This window comes from Phocoena sinus, chromosome 11, assembly GCF_008692025.1.
Source record: "Phocoena sinus isolate mPhoSin1 chromosome 11, mPhoSin1.pri, whole genome shotgun sequence".
NCBI lineage: Eukaryota > Metazoa > Chordata > Mammalia > Artiodactyla > Phocoenidae > Phocoena > Phocoena sinus.
In genome coordinates, this window is record NC_045773.1 from 65,850,290 (window position 1) to 65,872,761 (window position 22,472).

General features: G+C 42.8%; 2 protein-coding genes across 5 annotated transcripts in view; one reads left to right on the forward strand and one right to left on the reverse strand.

The window, feature by feature from the left end:
* SLC26A8 (solute carrier family 26 member 8) overlaps positions 1–9,791 on the reverse strand; it is a 72,778-nt gene extending 62,987 nt beyond the window's left edge. The window contains exons 1-2 of the mRNA XM_032650209.1: positions 8,800–9,791; positions 3,671–3,857 (exon numbers count right to left, since the gene is read on the reverse strand). Coding sequence (XP_032506100.1) covers positions 3,671–3,857; positions 8,800–8,884 — 272 coding nt within the window. The 5' untranslated portion in view covers positions 8,885–9,791. The remainder of the gene's footprint in view (positions 1–3,670; positions 3,858–8,799) is intronic.
* A 2,090-nt stretch (positions 9,792–11,881) lies between these two features.
* MAPK14 (mitogen-activated protein kinase 14) overlaps positions 11,882–22,472 on the forward strand; it is a 73,390-nt gene continuing 62,799 nt past the window's right edge. The window contains exon 1 of one of the 4 annotated variants that reach the window (XM_032650217.1): positions 11,882–12,473. In XM_032650217.1, coding sequence (XP_032506108.1) covers positions 12,358–12,473 — 116 coding nt within the window. In that variant the 5' untranslated portion in view covers positions 11,882–12,357. The remainder of the gene's footprint in view (positions 12,474–22,472) is intronic. The other 3 variants (XM_032650216.1, XM_032650218.1, XR_004352342.1) reach the window with 3 other exon arrangements.

Sequence of the window (22,472 nt, forward strand, 5' to 3'; positions counted from 1 at the left end):
CACAGTTGGAAAGCAGCAGAACTGGGATTCAGAACCAGGCAATCTGGCTTCTGAGTCTTGCTCTTAACCACAGTGCTGCGCTACCTTTCAGGTTAAAATTCAGAAGTGGATATAACCGTTTGTTTTAGAAGTAGGGAATAAGCACTGCTATAAAAACCCATGGGAGGCAGTGTGGGTCAGAGGATAGGGCAGCTGGAGGGGAATAAGGCTGAAATTTCTTTGGTAGTACCTGTTTATGATGAGGTATAAGTCAGGAAAAGATTATCCTTTTGTAGAGACAAAACCAATGTGGCCCCCAAATGCTCTCTTTGATATATGACCTCTGACCCATCCTGGAGCAGAAAAAATGAGAGTTGTGATATAGGACAGGGGAGTGACATCCAAAACCACAACTTGAAAATGGCAGGATATGGGCAAAGGAGAAGGCTCAGAGGGAGGAAGGTCTGCAATAGGGCTTCGTGGAGGCCTTCTTCACTTGTCACCTAACTCATGCCAATTATGAGTGATAAATCAAGGAACAAGAGGGACTAATAAAACTGGAGTGTGAGTGAGGACAGGTTGAGTAGTTAGGGTTAATATCATGATGTAGGTCACAAAGGGTTTTTAACCTGAGGTTCATGGATGATCAAGGTGTCTCTAGATAGAATTCATGGGGATATGTGACTTTAGGAAAAATTATATCTTTATTTTCACTAACCTCCTAACTGAAATGTAGCATTTCCTTCAGTTATGAACATTGACAACAAACCACAGTAGTATCAGCAGAGCTTGACTTCTTCACCAATAGAATCACAAATATCTTCATATTACATTAAAATTGCTGCAGATACCTTAAAATAGCATTTATATTCATCATTACTTAGAAAGTATGGTAGTTATTAGACCCACAATCATTAAATATAATTTTTGGATATTTTCATATTTTGATAACTATATTTCAATATAACTGGTTTCCTTTATAATACTATGTATGCATTTAAAAATATTCTGGCCAAGACCATTCAATGGAGAAAGAATAGACTCTTCAACATATAGTGCTGGGAAAATGGGATAGCTACATGGAAAAAAATGAAGCCAGACTCTTACTCTATAACGTATACAAAATTAACTCAGAATGGATCAAGGATCTAAATTTAAGAGCTAAAACTATAAAACACTTAGAAGAAAACAGGGAAAAATCTTCATTACCTTGGATTTCACAATCGTTTCTTAAATATGACACAAAAATCACAAGCAACAAAAGAAAAAAATAGATAAATAGCATTTCATTAAAATGAAAACTGTGTACACAGGACACTATCAACAGACAACCTACAGAATGGGAGAAAATATTTGCAAATCATATATCTGATAAGGGTTTAATATCCAGAATATATAAAGAACTCCTATAATTCAACAACAAAAAGATAAACAACCTAATTTTTAAAAGGGCAAAGGAAGTAAATAGACATTTCTTCAAAAAAGATACACGAGTGACCAATAAGCACATGAAAAGATGCTCATCATATTTAGTTATTAGGGAAATGCAAAAAACAAAAAAAAAGGCAACACACAATATGATACCATTTTACACCTACTAGTATGGCTGTAATTTAAAAAAATGGAAAATAACAAATGTTGGAGAGGATATGGAGAAATTGGAACACTTGCTGATGTGAATGCACAATGCTGCAGCTGCTGTGAAAAAAAATTCCTCAAAAAGTTAAACAGGGGCTTCCCTGGTGGCACAGTGGTTGAGAGTCCACCTGCCGATGCAGGGGACAGAGGTTCGTGCCCCGGTCCGGGAAGATCCCACATGCCGCGGAGCGGCTGGGCCCGTGAGCCATGGCCGCTGAGCCTGTGCGTCCGGAGCCTGTGCTCCGCAACGGGAGAGGCCACAACAGTGACAGGCCCGCGTACCGCAAAAAAAAAAAAAAAAGTTAAACATATGATCCACCAAGTCCACTCTTAGGTGTATACCTAAAAGAATTGTAAGCAGGGACTTGAACAGATACTCCTATGCCAATATTCATGGTAGCATTATTCACGATAGACAAAAATTGGAAACAACCTAAGTGTCCATTAACAGATGAATGGATAAACAAAATGTGGTACATACATACAATGGAGTATCATCAGCCATAAAATGGAATGAAGCACTGATCCACGCTACACCATTGTGCTAAGTGAAATAAACCAGACGTGAAAGACAAATATTGTCTGATTCCGTTTAAATGAAATATTTAGAATACACAATCCATAGAGGCAGAAAGTAGAAGAGAGGTTACCAGGGGCTGGAGGAGGGGGAAATGGGGAGTTATTGCCTAATGGGTACAGAGTTTCTGTTTGGGGTGATGAAAAAGTTTTGGAAATAGATAGTGGTGATGGTTGCACAACAACGTGAATGTCATTAATGCTGCTCATTTGTACACTTTAAAAAGGTTAAAACAGGGGCTTCCCTGGTGGCGCAGTGGTTGAGAGTCCGCCTGCTGATGCGGGAGACACGGGTTCGTGCCCTGGTCCGGGAAGATCCCACATGCTGCGGAGCGGCTGGGCCCGTGAGCCATGGCCGCTGGGCCTGCGCGTCCGGAGCCTGTGCTCCGCAACGGGAGAGGCCACAACAGTGAGAGGCCCACGTACCGCAAAAAAAAAAAAAAGGTTAAAACAACAAATTTTATATTATATATATTTTACCACAATTAAAAAAAGTAAAAAAAAAATTATTCTGAAAGGATGTTCATTAGCTCTGAGAGACTGCTAAAAGGTTCACAGCACAAAAACAGGTTACGAGCTCCTGAACTATAGGGTTTACATAGTCATTCTGCTATCATTAATTATTTTACCACGGTTGCTTTTGTTGTCGTTGTTAGGAGACTGTCAATGGTGGTTAATCAAACAATGTATTTATTAAATACCATCCCTAGATGCTGTGGGGGACAGCCAAGGTCTTTATGTCCATGAAGTTTATAATCAATAAGGTGCTACAAGGGACTTCCCCGGTGGCACAGTGGTTAAGAATCTGCCTGCCAATGCAGGGGACACGGGTTTGAACCCTGGTCTGGGAAGATCCCACATGCCACAGAGCAACTAAGCCTGTGTGCCACAATTACTGAGCCCACACGCCACAACTGCTGAGCCCACGCGCCACAACTACCGAAGCCTGCACGCCTAGAGCCCGTGCTCTATAACAAGAGATGCCACTGCGATGAGGAGCCCGCACAGCAACGAGAAAGCCAGTGTGCAGCAACGAAGACCCAACACAGCCAAAAATAAAATAAAGTTTTAAAAAATTAAAAAAAAAAAGAAGGGGGCTTCCCTGGTGGCGCAGTGGTTGGGAGTCCGCCTGCCGATGCAGTGGACACGGGTTCGTGCCCCGGTCTGGGAAGATCCCACATGCCATGGAGCAGCTAGGCCCGTGAGCCATGGCCGCTGAGCCTGCGCATCCAGAGCCTGTGCTCCGCAACGGAAGAGGCCACAACAGTGAGAGGCCCGCATACCGCAAAAAAAAAAAAAAAAAAAAAAGAAGGTGCTATAAGACAAACCACAAAAAAACTGTAGAGGAATTATGCAATAAGCTAAGTGTTCTGATGACGGGAATTCAGAGGAGGAAAACAGAAGTAGGCACCAAAGGTGTCAAGTAGAGTTTTAGGGCTGCCAGCATGGTGGCAGCTGAATGATCACACACACGCACCGGCACTGGACATGGTGACTGACGGTGCTGATGTCGATGTCCAAGTTCCCAGAGAAAGCGGGCTTCCTTCTGTGTTCCTGTTGAAAGTTCTCCTCATTGTACACATCTCGCTTCACATCATACATGAAAGAGTTTTGCCTGTATCTAGAGCCCAAACTCTGGAAGCTCCTCTCTGGTTGCATCATTCCTGGATAAGTGGAAAGAAGTTAAACAAAAGACAGTTTTGAAAAAGTCTAGATCCTTGGCACATTTTTATGGAAATAAACATTCCATTTATTGTATAATTTTATACTTAAAACAACCCTATAAAGAAAGCAAGGTATATATTATTTTCATTTTCAAAATGGAGAAACCAAAGCCCAGAAGTTTAAACAACCTTGGTTTTTGAATAATTAGAGTCAGGACTAGAACCCAGGTGTCCAGCTAGAAAGCCTAGTTTTCTTTATGTTCAATTATGTTGCTATGTTGCAGGGGAAAAGATTAAGAGGTAAAAGTATAATCACCAATTTTCACTGAAAATGCTAAGGGTTAAAGGGTCAACATAGTGTCTTTTAACTCCTTCTCTCTCTAAAATAGCATCCATCATTATCCCTTTACCCTTTTCTTTTCTTCATAGAACTAACCAGTACCTGATTCAATATTTGTCTATTTGTTCATTGTCTGTTTCCCACACTAAAATGTAAATCCAAGAGGCAGGACTTTGTTCATGGCTGTATCCCTAGAGCCCAGGATAATGCGTGACGCTTAGCAGGCCCTCAACAAATATTTCTTGAATTATGGTCAAGTATCCAGTTAGTGGCATCATGATGTAGCAGAAAAAGCACTGCACAGGATATCAGGATTCTGGAGTTCTAGCCCTGGCTGTTTCTCTAACTAGCTGTATGACTGGGGGCAAGTTTCTTAGAAAGTGAATTTCGGTTTCCTTGTCCATAAAATGACATGGTTTGACAATATGATCTCTAAGGTCACTTTAAGCTTTAAAAATCTGTAGTATCATCCTGCTGTTTTAAAGAGAATGAGAAGAAGGAGTTAATGAGGATGGATATAGATCCATCTCTGGGAGAAGGTATAACTGTTCTTGATCATCTGTGTTTTTGAATAATAAAAACAGCATGAACTCTAATATTCTTCCACACAAATGTGTAAAAAGTATACATACATATATTTTGCATAGTTATAAAATATATAGGTAAACACTCAAATTATGCAGATTACACAAGTAGTTCTTTTATAGGTGAGGCTGCAAACAAGTTCAATGTATCAGCAACATTTGTTTTCCATCAGAATTATCCTGTATCTTCAGCAGCAGCAACATTATCAACACCAACATTTGTAGAGCACTTATTATATACCAAGCATCGCACTAGATATTTTTCAAGAGTTATTTCTTTTAATTCCAACAACAATCCTAGTACTACTATTATCCTCATTTTATAGGTGATAAAACTGATGTTTTGGAAAAGTTAGGTAACTTGACCATAGTTACATAATGTATGTTTACTCTCAAAGCATTGGGTAGCAGGGGTGAGCTGTATAACACTTATGAACTAATGATCACAAATTCAATAAAGTGAGAGTGTGGTTGGGGAATACAGAAGAGGATGGAAGAGGTATTTTACAATGTATTAAGAGAATCAGTACTTCGTGTCTTACAGAAAAAAAAAGCAGAACTGTACACTAAAACATAAGTAATATTTTTCCCTTTCTTTCCTCCACCCATAGGAATATTGATCCAGTCTTCCTTACTTTTCCTATGTAATCTTACAATAAACTTCTATGACTAGAATATATCTGTTCCTGGCAACTAAAAAGAGCCTAATTAACTTGCTTATTATATTGAGATTATAAAAATTGCCATCCTGGGTTAGATGCAGTGTCTAGAATCCAGCATTTTGTTTCTGAAAGTAGCACGAAGCAGGCATGAAGCAGGCAACACATGAACATCAAGGATAGTGGAAACAGTGGGCCTGGGAAAGGTAGCTGCAGCTACTCAACTGCAGCAGTTGTTGCCATGGGTCATGTGGGGTCCAGCATGGCCAGATCTGATCTTTTCCCAGAGAAGTCATAATTCCAGATTTTTATATGAAATCTTCTGACTTTTAAATATTGTTGATTACCTTACATATTTTTAAAAACACAGTACACATCTAACAAAACATCTCTGCAGGCTAGATTCAGTCTGTGAACCACCAGTGTGTGACCATTTTATTGTCTTCAGTCTATATCATTTATATTTCAGGAAGTGGCCACCATCTACTAGACCAGGATTTGGTGAGGTTGTCTGCTTTTATTTTCACAATCTTATGAATTTCTACCATATGCATTCTTGACCTTCATTTATTTCTGACTGACGAATGCTATTTCACCTGTGGTCGATTCATTCAGTGTTCCACAAACATTTGCTGAATGCTAGGTGCTCTGAGGATACAAAAGGACAAAGACTTGGGACTTCCCTGGCAGTCCTGTGGTTAAGACTCTGTGCTTCCAATGCAGGGGGCACAGGTTCAATCCCTGGTCAGGGAATCTCAGCCACAAAAAAGGACAAAGACTCTACAATTTAGTAGAATAAAGATACCAAAATATGGTGCTATAAGACTTTAGAGGTGGGAAAGACAGGAATTAACATTTATTGCTGGCCTGCCATATGCCAGCTTCTTCACACACATCCTCTCAAGAGATAGGTATTATTTTCCTGATAATGATTATACTCATTTCACTTGTGAGTTTAGTGGGTTCCTCAGAATCATATAACTATTAAACAGCAGAGCCAGAATCTGAACCTGGTCTTTCTGATTCTAAAATAGATGTCATATCTAATGCCACATGATCTCCTATAGAGTGGGATTAATAACCCCAATCTAGAAGGATGAGGAAGTCCTCCTGGGGGAGATATGGTTTGAACTCTGCTCTGGCTAAGCTGGGGGCAGGGAGGAGAATAAGGTATTTCAGAAAGAGAACAGGATAAAATTACAGAGATAATATAAGGCAAGTAATTCAATAGGCCTGAGTAAAGTCAGTGTCAAACCCAAAAAAGTAGGTTGAGGCCTACTTCTGGAGGGTCTTGAATGTTGGGCTGAACCTGGACTTTTTAGCTATTTAAAATGTTCGAGAAGGAGTAGTAATATGCACAGAGATGTGCTTTGGGAAGATGAATCATATCAGTGGTATAGTCTAGAGCTGTGCTGCCCAGTACGGTAGCCACTGCCTACCTGTGGCTATTTAAATTAAACAAAATTAAAATTAAATGAGGGACTTCCCTGGCGGTCCAGTGGGTAAGACTCCACGCTTCACTGCAGGGGGCACGGGTTTGATCCCTGGTCAGGGAACTAAGATCCCACATGCCGCGTGGCACGGCCTAAAGATTATAAATAAATAAAATGAAAAATTCAGCTCCTTAGTCACACTAGCTACATTTCAAGTGCTCAACAGCCATGTGTGGCAGGGGCTACTGTACTGGACAGGGCAGGTATAAAACATTTCCATCATCACAGAAAATTCTACTGGACAGCACTGGAGATAGGAGGGACTGAGGCAAAAAGACCAGTGGGAGCCCATTACTACCATGGTAGTCTAAGAGAGAGGCAATCAAGTCATAACTCATGGGACCACAGTCAGGATGGCTAGGAGGGGCAGGTAGAAAGCTGTCTTTAAAGGACTTATCATATGACTGGATAAAGGCAGCAAGGGAAAATACATAATTTCCTTATTGTTTTGTTTTTAGTAGTCATCTCTAAAATTTCTTCAGTTCCATTATGTCTTTCTTGACTTCACAGAAGCCCTACTGGCTTGTTTTTATGCACTAGCAGGACCCTTCCCTATAAGGTATGATGATCAGAAGCTGTTACTGACAAGTGGCAAATGTACTTTAATGTGGAAAAGATGATACATTTCCGAAGAAAGTAATCCCAACTATACTGACGGGATAATGACCTTTCAGCTGAGACACAACACAAGAGGGAATCTCGATTACTGACTCCTACAATTCCCTGATGCTTCCTGCCATCAGACAAAATATTTAGGTGGGTGGGCCATGGTCTGAACAACTTAAGGTTTTATTTTCGTATTCTACAAATGTGACATAGTTTGGGACATCTGGATTCACTACTAACTAATAGAAATTAATCTCTGTAGCCCACACTTGGTCCCACAAACAACATCAGCATCATCTGGCAACTTGTTGAAAATGCAAATTCTCAGGCCCAACTAGCAAGACAAAATTAATCAGAAATTCTGAGGATGTGCCAGCAGTCTGTTTTAAGAAGCCCTCCAGATGATTCTGATACACAATGAAATATGAAGACCACTGCAAATATAGCTAATTATCTTTATTCAGTCATTCAGTGCTAGTTTGTGGCATACCGTTAACATGGGTACTTTTGACCTAGCTCTTTCGTCCCCCATACTACCCCTATCCATCCAGCCATCGATTGATTCTTTTACATAATGTGTTTAAAAGCCAAGAATAAAATATTTAAATACAGCCCAGTTTTCTGACTATTAACCCAACAGATGTGAAATCCTGAACCTTAGTTTCAAGACTATCCTCTCATATGGTCATCTTTCATATGTTCTCTACAATCATGGGAAGGTAAAATTCACTTCCAGAATTTCAAAAAAAAGATTTGTAATTCCATCAGAAACAACAGCCCTTTGCCCATTATGCTTTTATGTTATGCTTTTAAGGGGGAATGTATGTGGAAAAAGAAAAGGCACAAGCAAGGAGCATTGCTTTCAGTATCTTTCAGTCACTCGGTCTAGTGGCTGGGGATGGTGGGAACACACCGACAACTACCTTTAATGCGAACTGGTGAGAGTATTAGTAAAGGGCTGTGCTGGAGAGAAACTCATTATTGGGATGGGGATGTTGGAGAAGGCTTCGCAGAGGGACACATACATAAACAGAACTTAACAGGAAAAGAAAGGGGCCAAGAGAGGTGGAAGTGGGGGCTCAGTCAGAAGGAACAAAATGAACAAAAGCAGTGAAGTATTAAAGGAGGAAGAGCGTCTGGGCAGTCAGGCCTCAGGAGGAGGCGGATGGGGGAGTCAGGTGAGGGAGTAGACCAGTTCTGGCGCTTCTGACAACTGAGACCCACGAGTGTGGAAGGATTCAACTTGCCAAACGCACACACCGTCTCTCCTCACTGCTGTTCCACGCGGCCTTTCACAAGTAGAGCCGACACCTAAGAGAGAGAAGCTCCCAGGGACGGCCGTCATTCATTCATTCCCCAAACACTGACTGAGCGGCCGCGACGTGCCTAGCCCTGCGGTGACCGCCGCGGGCCCCGCCCAGGGACTTCCGAGTGTAACGAGGGGCTGGTCCTTCGCACCCGACGCCCGGGCCGCGGCACCGCCGCCACCACCTGCAGCCCGCGGCCCCGGGCGGCTCCGGCAGCGGCTCCCCTGCTTCCTCGGCTCACCTGGTTCCCGGGCTGCGGCGGGAGGGCGGGCGCTGGAGCCGGAAGCAGCTCCGGCCAGGCGGGCGGCGCTGTGGACGCGGACGCCGGCGGTTCCCGAGCCGTTGCGTCCGAACCCGCGGGCGTTCTGGCGGGCGGGGGACAAGAGCGGGGCGAGGAAGTGGAGCCTGGGCAGCCGGGGTGGGGAGCGGGGAGAGGCCCAGCTGCGCCGCGGTTACCTGTGTCACCCAGCCCTCCGCTCTCGACGACTCTTGATTGAGGGCCTCCTTGATGCCAGGCCTCGCGCCCCGCACTTCACGTACAGTAATTCACTTGAGTCTCCCGACGACCCTGTGGGAACAGAAGACGCGGGAGGAAACTGGAGGCTAGAGGGTCACCGAGGTCCCCAACCTTCTCAGCCACACAAGCTTGGCTTCTTCCACTGAAGGACACTCTGCTGCCCAGGTCTCCTGCTCTGCTCCCCTCCCCTAATCCCCCTTAACCTCCTTGTGAGGCTCAATACCAGTCACTGCCTCTCACTATACCTTGTATTCCTGCTTGGCTCAGTTGCTGTTTTACACTTGCTTGATTACTGTATTAGTGTCTAATATATTGTTCACTTTACCTATCCCTTTTTGTAATTTGTCTCATCCCCAAAAGGGCAGGGACTTTTCTCTTTCATTAACTGCTGTATCATTGGTGCCTAAAGCAATGTGATAGACCTAGTAAGTGCGCAATAAATTTGTGTTGAATAATTGAATGATTGCCCTGCTGTTCATTGTAAGCTCCACATAGGCAGCAACTCTCTGCTTTTTAATCGCTTTTCCATCAGAAGTGCCGGGTACCTAGGATGCATTCAATACATATTTGTTGAATGAGTGAATGTATTGCTCATCTTTACCCTTTTGGTCACTCTGACTTCATCATTCCAATTTGTTGGATAAATATATGAATTTCTTAGAATTCCTACTTCCAGGTTTCCTCCCTTGTATCCTTGCACTCATCACCTTGATTTCCCACTCCCACCCCTCATATCTTTACAGTTGCATTTTTGCTCTCACTTCCTCCTTCAACCTCTGATACTTCTTAGAAAGCTCCCTACCCTGCAGGTTGAATTAGAACATTTTTATTTTTTATTAATTTATTTCTTTATTTTTATTTTTGGGTGTGTTGGGTCTTTGCTGCTGTGCGCGGGCTTTCTCTAGTTGCGGCGAGTGGGGGCTACCCTTCGATGCGGAGCACGGGCTCTAGGTGTGCAGCTTCTCATTGTGGTGGCTTCTCTTCTTGCGGAGCATGGCTCTAGGAGCACAGACTTCAGTAGTTGTGGCTCTCAGGCTCTAGAGCGCGGGCCCAGTAGTTGTGGCACACGGGCTTAGTTGCTCCGCGGCATGTGGGATCTTCCCGGACCAGGGCTCGAACCCGTCTCCCCTGCATTGGCAGGCAGATTAACCTGCCTGTGTCACCAGGGAAGTCCCTTGGAACATTTTTAAGCAACATGTCTTCGTAGGCAAGAGTCACATTCCAGGCTAAGTCACATTGAATCCAAAGAAAGCTTTCCACAAATCACCCATGACCCTGGTTTGGGGTTTTATTTCGGTTTTCTTTGAGGAGAACTGAGAATCCTGCACCGCCTCCTAAATTGAGATCATGGTCATTGTTCATAATTTGTTCAACAAATATTTAAGAAGTACCTTTTATGTTCTAGGCACTGTGCTAGATGCTGGAACAAGATAGGCAAAGTCTGAGCACTCCAAGGGATGCATACACAAAAGAGAATAATCATGGATAGTGATGAGAATTGTCCTGGCTTGAATCTAGTTATTTCTAAAAGAAATGACTAAGAATAAGATAGGGTCCAATTCTGCCTATTGTAACAAGCTTTAGCATAGGAATAGGTTAACAGTGGTGGCAAGGTATGGGGTTAGAATACCTTGCCCATTCACATTTATTATCTTGTTCACCTTTCAGGTGGGAATGTGGGGCAGGAATTCTCTTTGCATAAACTGGAACTAAGGTCTGAGAAATGTCAATTGACTTGCCCAATATGACACTGCCGGAAGACTACTCTCTGCACTGTTCTTACTCTGAGAGGCATGATTAAAATTCTTAAAATCCTCTTCACTGGAAGCTCTTCAAGGTAGGAATCAGTTTCAAACCTTCAGGGTAATGGTTTAAAAATGCTTCTCAAAGGGAGATACCAGGGACTTTCCTGAATCTGAATTACCTGGGGCGTATTGTAAAAATACACGTTCTTGGTGCGCCTCACGGACCTCTCCAACTAAACTCACTGTGGATCCTGGGAATATGCATTTTTAAACTCTCAAGGTGATTCTTCTACACATAAAAGTTTGAGAACTACTGGAAGAGTTTGGGTGGAAAACCTCAACCTTAATGCAGGGCTAATATTTACCTTTGGGACAGATTTCGTCAGAATTCCGAAGAGTAAGCCGTGTATGTCCTTGAGCAGATGGGACTGCAACGGCTTTCTGGCCGGAACCTTCCTCTTTATTATGCAAGTATTTCTTGGAAATTGGGGGTTCTGCTGAGCAGGTGCTCGGCTGGCTGCTGGTGACTACCCGCAGTTCAAAGGTCTTTTGGCTCTTTTCCCGACACCTTGTTTGTCAATGTCGCTTTCCACCTGGGAGCCAGGCGTTTGCCCCGCCGACCACGGTGGGGCGCACGCGGCATGTGTTGTCTGCTTATCCCCTCCTTCTCGGGTCCGCCTTGGCGCCCTTAAGAAGAGCAGTCCCTCGGAGTTCCTGCCTCTGGTGGCCAGCTGTTGTTCTCTTCTCGCGAGAATTGCTCCTCCCATCCTCTCCTCTCATCAACCCCCTCCCTTGGGCAGGTTCCATATTGGGTAAAATCTCGGCTCGCAGAGAGGCCCCGGAGCTGTTCTCGCGAGAGTACGGCGGGAGGCTCCTGTTCGCAGGCTGTGGAACGGCGACCGCTGGATCCTCCGCGGTCGCTGCAGCTGGAGCCGTAGTCCCGCGGTGCAGCCGGGAGTCGGCCTGGTCTGGAGAGGGTGCAGCGAGAACGTGGCGGGCGCAGCCTTGAGCCCCTGAGCGTGCCCCTGCCCTTAGCAGGGCTCACCCCCGTCGCGGAGGAGCGTCCAGCCGCTGCGGCTGACAGGGGCCGCGCGCGCGGGAGTCGTCTGGCTCGCGGCACTCACACCTGCGCGGGCGGCCAGCGCAGGGTCCCCGCCCGTCCGGCCGGGCGACGAGGTCGGGGAAGCGGGTGCGGGCGCAGGCGGGGCCCCGCAGGGCCACCTCCTCGCCCCGCGGCCACCGCTGGAAGATGTCTCAGGAGAGGCCCACGTTCTACCGGCAGGAGCTGAACAAGACAATCTGGGAGGTGCCCGAGCGTTACCAAAACCTGTCCCCGGTGGGCTCCGGCGCCTATGGCTCCGTGTGGTGAGTGTCACCGGGCTCGGGGCCTCGGTGGGCTGGGTGACCCTTTATGCCCCAGAGCCAGGCCTGCCCCCACGGCTCAGCAATGCACCAAGCGGTAGGAATTTTCCTTGGGGGAGGGCATCCTTGCCCCTTCGACCCCTGTCCTTCCCTCCCTGTACCCCTTGCACCCCTCACCCTGCACACCCACATATGTGGTCAGCTGTGTGTAGGACGCAGGTCCACGATGGGCGGTGGGTGATGGTGTTGGAGCCCGGCCCTGGCTCGCACCCTGCGCATTCCCTTTTTGGGGGGTTGCTGCTTTGGGGATAGGAACAGGAGGGCCCTCTTTGGGGGTCTCCCTGCTGGCATCGAGCAGAAGGACTCTCTCCCGAGATGTGCCCACCTTGGGCGCCGGAGCCTGCCCTCGGAGCAGACAAGCCCGGGGAGCTGCCTGGAGAAACAGAAGGGCAAAAGCTCGACCGGGAGACTGCCGTCATCTGAACAAAACTGAGGACGAAGGGCGTTCAGTGCGGGCTTTTTTGCAAACCTCTGTCGAAATCCCATTTTGAGAAGCGTTCTTTTTGAATTCGCACTTGAATTAGTAGCTATCCATAGAGCTTAAAATACCGACTTTATCTCGGTGAGTCCTGTGCCAGCTTTAGTGTGGTGTGTTTCCGATTCAGTTGAAAGCGTATTTCCTTTTCGCAGAGTGGGGGGTGGGTGGTAGTGCCTGCAAACACACTGCAGCTTGAGAAACTGGCGGCCTCACTGATTAGTCACATACCCCTGCTCGTTTAAGTATTGTTTGACAAAACAGTTTTCTCCTTTGGAGCAAGTGAGATTCAGATCCGATGCACGCCCTCAAGATCAAAAAGTTATTAGCAGTGCCGGGAGGTATTGTAAATATTTTTTAATTGCGATAATTCTTGTGAAATGCTGTGTTTTTAAAGTCCCTTTGAGAGTTTGCAGGGAACTTATCTACACTTAGAGCCTGAGGTACACGATATGGATATGGAATATATAGCAAAGGAAGGAAGAGACACTTTGCAGCTTTAATTCACACTGTGAATGTGTTTTCAATTAAATGATACTGTAAAATGTTCAGACCTGAAATATTTCACTTCTAACTTTCAAGGCTTTAAACACTGTATTTTAGATATACTGAAATTTGAGACCTCCTGATCTGAAGCTAATTCATGTAATTCCTGTGCATGCATCATTTGAAGAGAGGTCTACAAAATTATTTTCTTGTTTTGCCACAAATTCCAGGCTTTTGGACTTGTTAATCTTTAAATATAATTCCTGTGTTTCTTAAAGCCCCAGCATGAATTTCCGGTTTATAGAATCTTCTGGGTAATTGAGATTGTGCAATTGTGTCCAGCAACAGATCATATTGCATTTTCTGGTTCAGGCTGTTTGAGTTATGTTGCTGATGGCACTATGCTTGACATCTTTTTTCCATTTTTATAGTGTGCTGTTGATTTGCTAATTTTCGAAGATGTGTTTGGATCATTGCTCCTTTAATAGCTCATTAGTTTACCTCCATTTTTCATTCTTGAATTGACACATTAATTTTTGTGGTACCGAGTTTTTGTTTCCAATAATGTTTAAACCTTAAGGAGTGATATAGCGGAACAGCTCAACTATGGGAAGTTTAGTGAACTTGAAAAGAATTCCTTGCAAGGTTTCCCTATGTTGGTGTGAATAGCTCTGCCTTAGCTCTGGAGATCCAGATTTACATCAAAGTGCCATTAAGATGAACTCCATGTTTTTTTAGTACTATACTTTTCTGGCTTTTAGAAACCATCAATATCTGACACTTGGAAGTAATTTTGTTAAACAGGTTTTTAAAAGTAGGTGATACATTCACATTGTATAAAATTCAGAAAGTATAAAAAGATAGTGAAAAGTTGCCTTTCCTTTCTTGTTCTCCAATTGTGCTATTCCTTTCCTCAGAGACAACCACTGTTAAGTTTCTTGTGTGTCTTTCCATGGAGGCAGTTCTGCTAAGGGTATTTAAGATGTAACCTATAGCATATTGGTGGAGAAAAATAACTGATATTATGTGACAGTTGGCCATAAACAAATGTAACTGATTTTGGATTGAAAGTATCAGAATTTAGATGTACAAGTGTTATCTCATTTAGAGTAGTTATTTGAAGTTGTTCTTTCAATTAGCAACTTTCAGGTGTGGCAGAAAACTTTTTTTTAACTTCTCTTAGAATCCACTTTGGAGCCTGTGTTATTTTTCACTATCTTCATTTTCTTGAGAGCAGATTTAATTTTAGGAAATTACAAAATCAAATTGATTCTGAAATAATTTAGAAAATTGGACTGAAGTCTGGTGAAAAAGATTAGGTAGCCAGGTTGATGATACTGTTTTAGGTCAGATAGAAGTTGTAACCGTAAAGTAATGACACAATTTCCTGTGTGACTTGTAGAACTAGATCTGAAGTCTGTTCCAAAAAAGAATCTCTGAAAGTATTTCAAGGAATGCAATGTCACTGAAATAATCTGTGTCAGTTTCCTAATTTGATTGCTCTGAAGTGTGATACACTTTGATGTGGAACTTAAAAAATTTTTTTAAAAATATTAAGCCAATTTTCAGTATTTTAATTTGTACTAAGTATATATAGTAAAGCAAGTATGTAGCAACCTGAGTGATAACCAACCGTGAATTAAAGATCAAGGAATCAGACTAGAAATTTGGGAATTGATAGGGTTTTACAAATATGCCTTTCCTTTTTAAGGGGTAAAAGGGACTAAACTAAGTCTTGCAATTTTAAGGAACTTTGTTGTCTGTGAGGGGAAATGAAGCAAGATTTTTGAAGAATACATTGTTGCACAGCATTGATTTTGTGGTTTGGGGACAGAAGGAGGGGGAGGAGCTTTGTGGTGAGTTTAAGGAAATATAAACAGGAACTTAAATGCCTTTCCTCTGGTGTATGGGTTTTACGGACACTTGCCTCTGATTACAGGAGGTGGGGCACTGGTACCTTAAAATAGGTGAGTGTTGAGAATTATTCTTAAATCATATTCAATCATTTATTAAACAATATTTATTGAGTACCAACTATGGACCAGATAGCAGGCTAGGTTTCTTGAGCTAGAGTGTTAAGCAAGACAGAATAAGACAGTCCATTCCCTGATAGGGTTTATAGCCTGATGCAAATAATAACTACATTTATGGATTGTGTTCTATGTTCCAGGCATTGTGCTGTGCATTTTATGTTTATCATCAGTATATAAAGTGTATAACAAAACTTTTGGTAAAAGGATGGCAAAATTTACTAAGAAATCAAATCCAACTTCCTAAATGCTTTGTGGAACAAGATTGTGTGTAAATAACTAATAAAAATAAGTGAAGGACTTCCCTGGTGGCGCAGTGGTTAAGAATCCGCCTGCCAATGCAGGAGACATGGGTTCGAGCCCTGCTCCAGGAAGATCCCACATGCCACGGAGCAACTAAGCCCTTGCACCACAACTACTGAGTCTGCGCTCTAGAGCCCACGAGCCACAACTACGGAGCCCGCGTGCTACAACTACTGAAGCCCGTGCACCTAGAGCCCATGTTCCACAACAAGAGAAGCCACCACAATGAGAAGCCCGCGCACTGCAACAAAGAGTAGCCTCCACTCACTGCAATTAGAGAAAGCCTGTGCGCAGCAACGAAGACCCAACGCAGCCAAAAATAAATAGTAAAAAAAAAATTTATTAGAAAAAAAAGTGAAGCTAAATTTTTTTAGTATTAATGGCCCTTCACCATTTTAAATCTTTTCCTTTTTTTAGCATGAGCCAGGGCACGAATAAATAAAGCACGTCATTATTGAGTATGCAAAGGTGACTTTCTTGACTCCTAATGAGTGAGAGGGGTGTGCCGTTTATTTTCCTAGTGGTGATAATAGGCCCATGCTGATCTTGGTTCCCATTTGCTTTCCTTTGTAACCAAAAGCAAGGTGATTGTCTGCATGTTACCAGTACCAACCAATAAATAGTTAAACACAATGGCAAATATTTGTATTATTGATACAGACTTTTAAGAAAGAGTTCAGTCAGGTTGGCTATAAAGTCATCCTTTATTTATCGGATTCCATTTTCCACTGAAACCTTTCCACTGGCTCCCATTTTAAAATAAGGATATCCTGAACCTCTGGCTTTTCAGTTCTGCCAGTTTAATTTCTTGATACTGAGGACTATGCTTTTGATTTCCCTCTAAATCAGCCTCAGATGATCTGCATTGACTTTGCCTTTCATGGGCAATAGTGCAGATGGTGCTGAGACCCTGGGGCTTAGGATTCAAAGGTGGAAGAAGTCACTGTGCTAGATCCCTCTCACTTTAGTATTAACTGACATTTTTATGGGATTTTACACTTCATAATGTATTTGCATTTCAAAGCATTATTATTCAGTTTTCACTGGCTCTGTGAAGGCTGGTATTATTAACTCAGTTGTATAGATGAGGAGCTGGACTCCTTAAAGGAATGGCATACTTGTCAGTGCTACTAAGGATTTGGTTCTGGGGTTTCAATACTTTAGAATTCTTTCCTGTACTTGTAGACTGCTAAGATTGTGTGGTGGCACCTTCTCTTGTGCTGTTTGCCTCTCCCCTCCCTCCTTTTGTGAAGAAAGGGGTTGCTGGGTCACTTGAAATAGTAGAACTATGACTAACCAATCCTACCAATGTCAGCCTAGCTAATCTGAGGTAATGACTTATTAAAGTCATATCTCTTCCTCAGAATTGATAGACCAAAAATGGACTCATTGCCCAGATTACATTTTTTCCCAAAGGATCATCAGTGCAACTAGTTAATTCCTGAATTTATGAATCCCCTTGGCTTGAAATTCTTCTGTGCACATTTTGGAAAGTTGAGATTCTCTGTATGTGCTTCTGTTATGTAAGTATAGTATAGGATATAAATAGAAATAACTGCCTCTCTAGGCCTTTGAAAATACACTGGACTTTTGCTCTTTACTGTGAAATTTGGTATTGATTTGTTTCTATCCAAGAGGTATAATTACTATAGAGCTCAAAAAAACCTCATTATAAAGTGGCTTCCCCTGACTCTGGAACCTAGGAATATCATTTCATGGTTGCCATGTACTTGGAAGTGATGCACGGGTTTCTTCAGGACAAATAAAACCTCTTTAAACTTGAAAAAAAATTTTTTTAAATAAATGAAGCTTTTAGTATTAGAAGTAGTTGTCTTTGCATAGTTCTTCTGTAAGTTAAGTACATGTCTGTTAAGGATTTATAAAATTAACCAGTTTCCCAGCATTTTAGCCTTTTAATAATTTATTCTAGGGAGGAAGTAGATGGTGGCCTGTAAATTCTGCACTTTTGACAAATGGATCCTGGGCTTGGCTCCTAGGCTGAGTGTTGGGGAGAAAGTACAGAAGAGAGAGGGGTGTAGAATGATCCCTAAGTTTTGGCCTTGGACAAATGGATATATCTAACTTTGGAGTCTTAACAGGGCACAGGATCTAACTTTGGAGTCTTATAGGGAGAAGAGGATGGGTTCATGCTAATCTCCTTGAGGCCAGGACTTTGTGTTATACCGATACTTTGAGCGCCTGTTATGCGTGGGTCACTCTTTAGGTGCTAGAGTATGAGCAAAACAGACAAAAATTCCTGCCCATAAGAAACTACATTCTGGGCTTCCCTCGTGGCGCAGTGGTTGAGAGTCCGCCTGCCGATGCAGGGGACACGGGTTCGTGCCCCGGTCCAGGAGGATCCCACATGCCGTGGAGCGGCTAGGCCCGTGAGCCATGGCCACTGAGCCTGCACGTCCGGAGCCTGTGCTCCGCAACGGGAGAGGCCACAACAGTGAGAGGCCTTCGTACCGCAAAAAAAAAACAAAAGAAAAAACTATATTCTAAGGGCAGGGGAATAAAAGTAGACAATAAACAAAAAATTAAAATTTATAACATGTCAGGTGATAAATACTATGGGGGAATAAAGTAAGGAAAAGAGAGGGAATACTGGGATGGCTGTGTTGCACTTTTAAGCAGGGTAGACCTCAGTGATAAAGTGACAATTGAGCAACAACCTGAAGGCAGTGATGTAGAACACTGGTTGGGCGTGAATGGGGAGGGAAGAACAATTCTGTGTTGAGGGATCAGCACATGCCCTGAGGCAAAGGCCTCATTCTCTAGCATAGCTGGAAGACCAGTATGGCTCGAACTGAATGAACCAGGGGCCAAATAGTAGTAGGGGAAGCGAGTGGAGGGGCTACAGAGGTGCTGGGATCATAAAGGGTCTTATTTGCCTTTGTAAGAATTGTGCCTTTTACTCTGAGACGGGAGACCATGGAGGGTTATAACCAGAGGGGAGACATGATCTAACGTGTGTTTTAACAGATCTCTCTGCTCTGGGGTCCCTGTTTTTTCATTTCTGTTCCTCACCCATTTAGAGGTGCTAACTGTAGTTTAGGGTAGAGTGGGGGAGTCAGATGAATTGGTGTACAGCCCTGATCCATATTCAACAACTCTCATTCCAGAAGGCTCAGTGTACCAGAGCCAGTACTTTTGGTGGGCCCTAGAAATGCAGGGTATTCCAGTCCAGCTCTTTAAATAACATGTGGAGCTTAACTTCACTTTTCAGGTTTCTGTTGCCAAAAGGAAGGGAGCAAAGAGATTAGCTCTAGACTTCTGACAAAAGAAGATTAGCCTGCTGGCAGGTTGAATGTTTTCTAACATCTTTGGGCTTCTAGGTTTTTTCTTTTTTTTTTTTTTTTTTTTTTGCGGTACGTGGGCCTCTCACTTTTGTGGCCTCTCCCGGTGCGGAGTACAGGCTCTGGACGCGCAGGCTCAGCGGCCATGGCTCACGGGCCCAGCTGCTCTGCGGCATGTGGGATCTTCCCGGACCGGGGCACGAACCCGTGTCCCCTGCATCGGCAGGCGGACCCTCAACCACTGCGCCACCAGGGAAGCCCGGTTTTTTCTTACTATTGGGTTATTTTTAAAAAGTCATTTTTACCTTCTTTCAACTTTTAAGGTCTCATTTATTTTCTGTTTTATTTGGCCCTGTATCTGCTTTACATTCCTCTGCCTTGCCCCCATCACAATAATTTTAGTAGAGGTTGGATTATCATTACCTGTTAATAATGTTTTGGCTAGGAGCCCCCAATGACTTCTCTGTTAACTTGAATAAATCTTATAGATTGACAGATTCCACACATGTCACCGTATAGGATTTATTTACTGTTCTGCCTTTATAGATACAGGTTTTTCTCTTTTATGAAAGCCATCCCCCTTTTACTGCTCTATCATCTAGTTGCAGAAAATAAGTGTTCCTAAACACAGATTCCCATGACAACAAAACAAAAAGGTAATAGAACAAGTGTTTATTTTGTCTAGGCCTGCTGTCTGAGTAACTTTATACCCTGAACATTTTGACTTCTGTTACTTTGAATGATGTTACAGATTTCCTTGTTTTCCTCAAAACCTTCTCCTCTTAGGCCTTGGTGGCATTGTCACTACGCCTGTGACACGACGGAAGGTATGTGAGTGTGTGTGTCTTACTGTCAGTCTACCTGCAAGTATGCATTGGTTGCTTTACCAAGCTTACGGTCCAGAGTGTAGGCATCACACATCATTATGCAAAAAAAAAAATCTAAACCAGTTTCTTCTTTGTTTTCTTAAATTCATTAATTCAGCATGGCCAGTGCTAGGCACTGTAGTAGGTGTTCTGTTTATAAAGACTGAAAAAACAAAAAAGCAGAAAGGGTTCCTGCTTTTGAAAATATCAGTCTGGAAGGGACACATTTATGTTGCTTTCTCAGAGATTGCTTTGGAAGTCCTCAGTAGCTTTTCTTTTCTGCATTCTTTCAGCTTAAGTTGCCATCTCAAATCTACCTTTATATTTCTAATGCGTCCCTTGAAATCTTCTTTTAGGTTTTTCTGTGTCTCTCTTGAATCTAGTGACATAGTGGTCACTTTTTACATCTAGGGCAACTTTTTGCAAGGATGTGTGTTTGAAATTTGTGTCAGAGAGACCTTTCCATCTGATTCAGAACTAGAAAGCGATGACATCAGCATGTGCCCGCAAGAGGTCAGAACTTCTTTTGATCTGCCAAGGGCTCAGGGAGGCTGTGGTTTAGGGGAGGAAAGGGACAATGAGAGTAAGTGTCCTGTAGATGGTTAACGCAGCCCTATAATTCCACATGGGGTAGTATCTCTGCCGTGACCGTCTTCTCACCTGCAAATTATGTGCCCCTAACAATCATGCCTTTAGTCCGTCCTGTGACACTGAACTTGAGGTATCTGGTTTACCCAAGTATTTTCTGAACTCTTCATTCTTGTATTTCCTTATCCCTGTAGTAGATATAACTTTATTCCCAGAAATAAATGCTTTATTCTTTTTTTTTTTTTTTTTTTTTTTAGCGGTATGCGGGCCTCTCACTGTTGTGACCTCTCCCGTTGCAGAGCACAGGCTCTGGACATGCAGGCTCAGCGGCCATGGCTCACGGGCCCAGCCGCTCTGCGGCATGTGGGATCCTCCTGGACCGGGGCACGAACCCGTGTCCCCTGCATCGGCAGGGGGACTCTCAACCACTGCGCCACCAGGGAAGCCCTAAATGCTTTATTCTTAATCCCCAGTAGCTATTTCTTTTTTCCACCTTCATCAAATCCTGCATCTAGGGCTTTAGGTAGCTTGAACCTTCTTGAACTTAGACTATTGAATACTAGTTTCTATTTATGTTTTCTTCTCCAGGCTACCAAATACTTGTAAAAATCTTAGTTATCTTTCTCACTTGGTATAATAAAACATGACTCCTTCATGATTTTAGTATTAAATTGAAGTGAAATTTTGATGTTGGTATCTTACACTGATATGCTTTTAATAATTTCCTCATCTGACATTATAAGTTTGGCTTGGTTCATTTTCTGATACCTAGGTTAGTGGCCTAAATGCCTTATGCTTTGAATGATCTGCTTTGAAATTAGCAGTCTCAATGATATTGATGCTAAAGGGAGCAAAAGGGAAAAACTAGCAAATTAAGAGAACATGCAGTAAGTATTATAAGCATCTATCAAGCCGTGCTTACATTCCCAAATATAGTATAACACTAGGGTTACTCCTCCTGTTGACATCTTGGGTTGATAATTTTTTTTGTTGTGAGGACTATCTTGTGCATTGTAGGATATTTAGCAGCAACCCCGTACCCTACCCACTAGATGCCAGTTGCAGCCTCCAGTTGTGACAACCAAAAATGTCTCTAGACATTGCCACATGTCCTCTGGGGGCAAAATCACCTTTGGTTGAGAACTGCTTATATAACCCTATATATTTGGATTGATTGGCCCTGAGTAAAAACTAGATAGGATAACTTGAACCTTCCACCTGCAAAAAGAAACACTATACTTTCTGTGTGTATTCCCTTTGAATTCATTGTCTGATACAGTCTCAACAGTGTCTTGTTCATATAGTGTACATTCAAATTTATACTTCCAAACCTAATATCAAGAATGTCTAACTCTGGATTTCAAGTCTATTGAAAGGTAATGTATCATGCTTTCCCTTGATTATTTTTCTACATACTTCTTGAGGACAATCTCAGAGATATAGCACTAACTACCCTAGGATTAGATTCATGTTATAAACTTGTATGGTTCAGCCTTAGATGTGTGGAACTGATATTTGAAGGAAGCTTATCACTAGCACTAATGAATGACAGTGGTCATGAAAATTACAATCAGGGAATAAGCCAATTGCCTGAAGATTTCTATAACTAGGTATTAAAGCAACATAATTTTGAAAGTTTGAAATGTATGTATTTTTATATTTATGTTTTAGATTTGCTGTAGTGAAAGAAATCTGTTGGTCATCCATCTGATAGTGTTAAATGCCCACCAGTGTCTAAAAGAAACAGACATAAAATATTAGTGAACTATGTATATATATATAAAGGTATTGATGTATACAGAGATGTGAGGGCCCTGTGGGCTATAGTAGTTGGCATGTTTCATGAAGGAAGGATTTGAAGATTGTTTGGTTTTTTTTTTTTAAATAAATTTATT